This window comes from Microtus ochrogaster, linkage group LG2 (assembly GCF_000317375.1).
Source record: "Microtus ochrogaster isolate Prairie Vole_2 linkage group LG2, MicOch1.0, whole genome shotgun sequence".
Classification (NCBI taxonomy): Eukaryota; Metazoa; Chordata; class Mammalia; order Rodentia; family Cricetidae; genus Microtus; species Microtus ochrogaster.
Window position 1 is genome coordinate 44,961,189 of NC_022028.1, and position 7,903 is coordinate 44,969,091.

General features: G+C 39.5%; 1 protein-coding gene across 1 annotated transcript in view; it reads left to right on the forward strand.

Annotated features, from left to right (window-relative positions):
• The window catches only part of Pcdh15 (protocadherin related 15), a 1,155,509-nt gene extending 1,148,558 nt beyond the window's left edge, over nucleotides 1–6,951 (forward strand). Inside the window, exons 37-38 of the mRNA XM_026785470.1 lie at nucleotides 5,019–5,127; nucleotides 6,095–6,951. Of these exons, the coding sequence (XP_026641271.1) occupies nucleotides 5,019–5,127; nucleotides 6,095–6,940 (955 nt within the window). The 3' untranslated portion in view covers nucleotides 6,941–6,951. The remainder of the gene's footprint in view (nucleotides 1–5,018; nucleotides 5,128–6,094) is intronic.
• The last annotated feature ends 952 nt before the right edge of the window (nucleotides 6,952–7,903 follow it).

Below are 7,903 nucleotides of genomic sequence, written 5' to 3' on the forward strand. Positions count from 1 at the left end.
GATTAAGATTCTCAAAATGGCCCTGGGACATTTGTTCTGAGAAGCCCATGTTAGGAAGCTTAGACAAAAATATCTGTATTGATATTGGTTAATAAGGTTATTACAAATTTGCTAATTAAAGTAAGCAAAGTTGAAACAAATGACTTCTTATATACCTTATGTTACCAAGTAATTATCTAAACTATTACTTAATGGTCTGGTAGCTGTTATGTGTATGTTAAGTGGCAGGTTCAAGTTGTTGCCTTTATTCCTCTCTTCCCAATCATATTCTATATTCTCCATCTGAATTATTTCCTAAACCTTTTCCTGTTTTGATTTCCTTTGGCAGCATCAACTGCTGAGACCTTCTCTTCTTAAGCCGGAGGTATCGATTTTCACTTCCTTTTCAAACTCACTAAACCCTTACAATACTTTTACATTTCTGTTATGTGTGGGCAGAGTGGGTGGCCTCTGATATGGTCCCCTTTTACAAAAGAGAGAAAAATGTGTTTTCAAATTGAAAGGAAAAAAGAAAAAAAAAAAAAAAAAAAAAAAAAGTAAATCACCTCTCAATTGCTTGCTGTTGGCCAAAATTACAAAAGTTTACCCTCGCTAGAACAGTGGTTCTCAACCTGTGGGTTGCGACCCCAAATGACCCTTTCACAGGGGCCTCCTAAGACCACTGGAAAGCATAGATATTTACATTATGATTCATAACAGTAGGAAAATTACAGTTACGAAGCAGTAGCAAAAATAATTTTATGGTTCACCACAACATGAAGAACTGTGCTGAAGGCTCACAGCATTAGGAAGGTTGAGAACCACTACTATAGAAATCAGGCGAGGAAAGGTTGCTCCCCAAGACTCAGCACTGCTGAGTGACATCATGGCTGATGAGGAGCTGAGGTTCATCTGAGCGTGGACTTATCACATGACTCCTCAGGTCAGAGAGAGATCAGGCAAAGACTACAGGAATGTTCCAGAATTCTCCCTGGTCTCTTCAGCACATGCATGAGTCAGCGTTTCTCCTACAAAATAAAAAGTATTTTCAGAGTTATGCAATAATCACGCACTATTTTATTCATTTGCTATTCATCTCGAAGACTAAAATAACCATAAAGTAATACTAGTTTGAAGCATGTATTTTCTTTATGATAAATTTAGGCTTTCGATAAGCATTTATTGGAACAGTACCCTACATTTACTAAAGAAAGGCTGTCCTTGTTTGGAAGTTCCCTCCAAATCTGGAGACAGGAGACAGGAATGTATTAGTTAATGTTAAGCTTTTAATTAGAAACTTTCATGAAGAAAACTCCCAGGGTGATTGAGCCAGAAAATTCAGGGTTAAAATCTAAATGCATACACATCGTTCATCAAGAAATGTATTCTCCCAACCAGCGCTACCACCTAAAAATGTTGATGGTCACGTTCAGTTCATGAGCTTCTGGTCAACAGAGAGACACAACAGAGAGAAGCTGAGAAAACGGGACTGAAATATTCTGATTAAGAGCAGTTAAAACATTGATTATAGTAATAAGAGACTAAGTTAACTCTGTTTACTCTGTGTGGTAAACAGCAACTTTAAAATGCCACTAAATGTTGGATTCATTCAACACAATCATTTTTGACTCACTAGCTAGGGGTGCAGATAGGGCTCTGTCATGCAGTGACTAGGGATGCAATTAGGGTTCCTGTCATACAGTGAAGAGGCCGAGTCCTGTCACCTGCTCAGCTCAGTTTGGGGTCTTTGGTGTCACTAGGACTTTTTCCCTCTGTTTGTTTTCTCTTCTTTTTTTTTTTCTTTTCTTTTTTTAAACACAGCATTCTGCTCTTTCTTCACAGTTTTGTTAGTTCCTCTCTATCTTGACCCAGCTCAGAACTGCAGAGTATCTTACTGCACTCCGGAGTTCCTGTTTTGTTCCCTTCTAACCTTGACCGCGTTAAAAGTAGTTGGTGGCTGGGACCATACAGCAACTAGCAAGACCTGAGTTTTAGTCTTACCTTAGCAATAAAAAGTACATATAAATAAAAGTATAAACATATATAAGTACATATATATTTATATATAGTGTATATATATATATATGTATCACTACTAAGATGGAATTTAAAGTTTAGAAGTTTCTTCTTGGCACCTTATATATGTTAGATTAGGCACGCATTTCTGAGGTGCTTCTTTTATGTAAACCAACATAATTATGCTATTAGTCGCTTCAAAGTCTGAACTCACCAGTGTGGAGTTTATGTGTTTTTCAAAGTCACTTAAAAGTAGGCTTTAACTTTGTTTTAATTTCTTGCTGCCCTTCCCTCACCTGAATTTTTATGTTTCCTTTCCTGTAATGGAAAATGTTTTGAACTAAAACCTGCAGCTACAAAGCACACAGACCACTTAGATGAAACTTTCAAGAGTGCGTTCCCGTGCGTGACTAGCCTGTGAGCCAACTCTGAGCACCCATTTCACCCCCCTAAGTGCTCTCCAGGCTTGAAACATGCCCTGTGCAGATGGCCTCTTTGCTAGCCTCTCACATGTGGGGTCTCACAGGGTACTCCATCTGTACTGGACCTCAGTCTCCTTTGCCCACCTGTGCTGAAGAGCCGTGGTGGATTCAGTTCTTGGACCTTCACATTGGTGCTGATTTGGGACTGTTATGAAGGCTATATTGTGGTATACATTTTCCAAAGGGTTTTGCAGAGTTACATTCCCCACACACACACCCCAAAATTTAACAGGTGCCAGTTGTCCACCGTATGTGGAAACCTGCAATATTGCTAATTATCTTTTCAATGTTTATTCTAACAGGAATGCTAAATGAGTTTCAGCATCACGACTGAATGGGTTTTCCGAGTATTTGTAGGTTGCAAGGTCATTTGGCTTTAGTGTAGAAGGGCAACTGCAGGCCTAGTAACTACTGGAAGCTGACTGGCCATGTGCATGAACAGACATTATGAAGTGAGAGCAAGGCAGGGGGTGGGTTGCAGGGTGACATTGAGTATGGATAGGGAGCTGTGGAGAAGATGAGCAGTAACCAGACCTCATGGAAGGCACGGAACGCTAACAAGATTCTTGGAGTATGCAATAATGCCAGACCTTTGTTTCCCAAGAGAAACCCAAGTCCCAGGTTTTTAGTAGAATTCTTTGATTGGGGTGAACCACGATCAACCTTTTTAAATGATTTGGCAAGTTGTGATCTAACTAAGAGTCACTGTCCTTATTTATCACACCAGCTAAAGATTTGTGTGCCTTAAAATGATTCCTCTTTGCCTTCCCTGAAAGCCAGGAGCTCCTGATTCATTCTACCCACGTTTTAACAATACCAGTTCCTATCAAGAGTGGATTATCTATAGATAACCTACATCCCTGTGGATAGTCACAGTTTCCCCATCCTCCTCTCCTACTCCACTATAAATTCAGTCCTCTTAAGCTTTGCCATTTACCATTATTAATATAATGGAATTAAAATGGAAATTAATTTCATAGCTACAGCCACCTCAAAGCACAGCCAAAGAGCAGAGTTTGAGAAAAGTAGGTATTACCAAGAGTCTTTAAAAGAAGAAAAAATCTTAGTCAGATCTAAAAACAGGTGTCTTTAAGCCCAGAATCAGAATTAAATTGAAGTTCTTCTTAGTATATGAATTACTGTTGGATGGTGTCAAAGGTTTGATGCTGGGAGCACTGGGTAACAGGGAGCCACTGGAGGAACTCAGAACTAGTAAAGCTAGTGGAACAGTTTTCCTGGCTGCACGAGCCACTGAATAAGTTACTGCGTGGTTTAGTATTGGTTGTTTCCATCTTAAAAGCTACCTAAAACCATTCCCCTGAGAACGTCTCCAGTTTTACCATCAGGAAAACTGAGCTCTCCCGTTGACACAATAACTCATCACCAATGTATTCCATGAAAATGGTTGAGACTGTGAGAACAGGGATGTGTTGAAGCTCACTTGTCATTCAACTTATTTTGGCAGGAGTGTTTGGAGAGACCTGAATTGTAGGTATGGAAATTTCACTTGAAACTGAAACACGTAAGGAATCCATTTAAAAATGCAAATTTCTCTTTTTGAATAATAGGAGTTATCCATGGAATCTGGGATTGATCCTGGCCAGGAATATGGACAAGATTATTACAGTTATGAGCATGGGTACATCTTCAGTTTTTCATTCAGCATTGTACTGTATTGTATTTTGAAATGTAATAGGGAGTTATTATTACGAGTAGAATTTATTTTGAAAACATTGTTGCCCCAGTTTCATATTTGAAAATGAATAGTGTGTCTGAGTTTTATGTTAGTCAAGGCCTCACCATTTTTGCTAGTTCATTTGTGCCGCTTGTGTTTCTAGAACTATGCTAAGGAGGTTTGTAATAGTTAAAATGGAATATAGAAGTCAAACATGTTCGCTCAATTCCTGAATTCACCACCTATTCCGTATGCTGTGTTTAGTAATTTTTCTAACCAGCCTACCTGAAGTTTTGTGCCAGAGCAGTGAAAAAATAAAAATAGAAAATATACTTAAGAATCTAATAGCAAGTATGAAAACGTAGAGTTAATTCTTCACACCTAACCCAACTAACTACAAAAAAAAAAAACTAAAAAATGCATATGGTCACACAGGCCATATATTATATAAACTTTCATGTAAAAACATAGATTTTTTTCATCCTCGGTGAGAGGCATACTTGTATATGGACTCCCCCTCGTGTCCTTGGTTCCTCATTTTGTTATGAAATGGTCTATCTTTCTCTCTCCCTCTCACCTCTCCCCAGATTTGCATATGAAATAACGGCTCTCTTCCTTGTTATCCCAGGGAGCCCTAATTGGGGGGAATAACAAAAACAAACAAGCAAACAAAAAAACCTCTGGCCATCAGGTAGTGGTTCTTACCGCGTAGTTTTGTTTCGTTGTTTTATTTTTAGAAGGAATTTAATAGATGCTGTCTAAGTATCTGTTGATGAAATGATGAAGAAAAAGAAGAAAGCAGAGATTATTGTGGTAGGTGCTACACGCCTATGAAAAACGTCTCAAGTTCCAAGTTTGTGTTGCAGGTATGAAATGCCCCAGTATGGAAGTCGCCGCCGACTGCTTCCGCCTGCTGGCCAAGAGGAGTACGGAGAAGTGATGGGCGAAGCTGAAGAGGAATACGAAGAGGAAGAGGTAATGGCCAGGACTTGGTTGCGTTAAGCAGCAATGCAATAACAAGTTTTTGAACCAGTTTGACTAACATATTCTAATTTTGAGAATTTTTAATAATTTAGAATTTGTTTTTAAAGAAATACAACATCCTCTTATCTGTGGAGGGAAATTCCTAAATTTTTTCAGTTTATTTCCTTCTATATTAAAGCTTAAATAACTGAAAGAAGTTGCAATAAAATATGCATTCTAAAATTATGAACATCTCTCTATAAAGACAATTAAGAACCAAATATGTTAAATATATATACAGTAAATACCTGGTTACTTTTGTTCTTCTGCTATCTGCTTAACTAAAATCATGAAAAAAAAAACCCACAGTATTCATTTCTCAAATATCAGAGAATAAAATACCTTCACCCGTATATTTAAAATATTATGTGACTCCTTCCTAGATTAACATGAATCATTTTTTCAAACTTTTAGACCTTTCCTGCTATATTTATTTGGCACACAATCCTTTCTTCCCATGAAATGACTGCTACTGCAGTTCTAATTGGTTCAAACTTCAACAAGACAGATTTTTCATAAATTTTCAAATTATGTAATACATTTTCATGAATTTTAAAAATTCTGAGACACAGCAGAAAGCTAACAAGCCGAAACTCTAGATTTAGAGAGGAAAATGGCAATAATTATTTTTTTTCTTGATATAAGTTTTTTTTAAAGATAAAACTATGAATAACAGAAAAGAGAGACCATTAGATTTGGGTTTTAATACCATAAAACTTAAAAAAAATAATTTACTGCCTGCCAGCCAGCTTCTCTCTATCATTAGAAAAGAATGTCGTCATTGTTTTTTGGAAACTATTTGCATAGCATTCATGAGCCTATTACCCAAAAGATGAATTCCTGCTTAATTTATGAGGGACGAGATCACACCATAACTATCCTCAAGCTAACATTTGAATTGCACTCTCGAAACTTTCAGGAAGAGCCAGAGAAAGTTAAAAAACCCAGAGTTGAAATTAGAGAACCTAGTGAGGAAGAGGTAGTGGTCACCGTTGAGAAGCCACCAGCCGCTGAGCCCACATACCCAACGTGGAAGAGAGCCAGGATATTCCCGATGATTTTTAAGAAAGTCCGAGGTCTCGCTGAGAAAAGAGGCATTGACCTTGAGGGTGAGGAGTGGAGAAGGCGTCTTGAGGAAGAAGACAAAGACTATCTCCAACTAACTCTAGACCAGGAGGAAGCTACAGAAAGCACCGTGGAATCCGAGGAGGAGTCGAGCGACTACACAGAATACACAGAAACGGAGTCCGAGTTCAGTGAGTCCGAGACCACCGAAGAGTCTGAGTCGGAGACCCCATCAGAGGAAGAGGAGGAGAGCTCGACCCCTGAGTCAGAGGAATCCGAGTCCACTGAGTCCGAAGGAGAGAAAGCAAGGAAAAACATCGTGCTAGCTAGAAGAAGGCCTGTGGTAGAGGAAGTCCAGGAAATGAAACGCAAGAGAGAGGAACCACCGGAAGAGCAGGAGGAAGAACCTCCGGTAGAAGAAGAACAGGCAGAAGAAGAAGAAAGTGAAGCCGCTCCCGTGGAGGAGTCCGCAGACCTGGAGGCTCAAGATGTCCTTGAGGAGGGCAGTGCAGAATCAGCCTCGGTGGAGAGAGGCGTGGAAAGTGAAGAGGAGTCAGAGCTGAGCAGCAGCAGCAGTACTAGTGAAAGTCTCTCTGGAGGCCCATGGGGCTTCCAGGTGCCAGATTACAACAGAAGGGAGGATGCAGACCCAAAGAAATCTCCCGGGGCAAACTCGGAAGGCTACAACACAGCCCTTTAGAAGAGTTCATAGTAGGTGGGGTTTGCGGTGGTGTGTGCTCCTGTGTGCAGTGCCTTCTGTGTGTTCTCTGAAATGATTCTTGGCGTTAGAACGATTCCACTCTGCCTCAAGATCAATGATGACCTAGCCTACCTACACAGATGTGCATGCAGAAACACATTAGATCTAAACTGACTCTTCTCTCCTAGACAGGGAGAATATCAATACTGACTATAAAGTGGCCTTATCAGTGACAGTTGTCTATAGCCATAGGAGATATGCATTTGTGTGACCAATATGTTGTCTTTGCAGAATAGATACTAGACAAATTATATAAGTAATTTCTGCTCACTAAAGGTGCCGTATCAAAGACTCCCTGCATCGCCTCCCACTCCTTCAAATTCTAGGTGTTGAAAGAAACCGTATTTTGAAAGTTAAAAGTGATTGCCATTTATGTTGTATTTAAAATAAATTGTACCAGTTACAACTTCCCTTCCAGGCAAATAAACATCATATTTGAAAATATTCATACGGAGAGCAGAAACCGTTGCCTAGTCAATGCAAAGAGAGCGTTCTCGTTCCCCCAAAGTGCCTCACTGTTGGAGAAACAGGCAGCCCTGCTCATGTTTTGCTCCTCATCGCTTCTGATATTGGTTGGTAAAAGGCAACTGAATCAGTGAAAACATCAATTGGATTTCAGTTGCTTCTACAGGGAGAATTCTAGTCTGTGTAGTAAAAAGCATTCATGTGGGGCAGGTAGTTCCGCTAGGCAAGTGGAGTCTAAGTGAGATGACATACAGCACCATGATTGCTTCAACTGATGGCAGGTGTTAAATGGACCAACCACTTCACTACCATGAGGAAGTGAATAGCAAATTAGAGTTACGTGGATTCAGAAGTATCTTTAAAATACTGGAAAGAAAAGCTGTAAAATGGGTACGATGTATTAAATTCTGTTCCTGTCTTTCTGCTTAACTCCCTGAA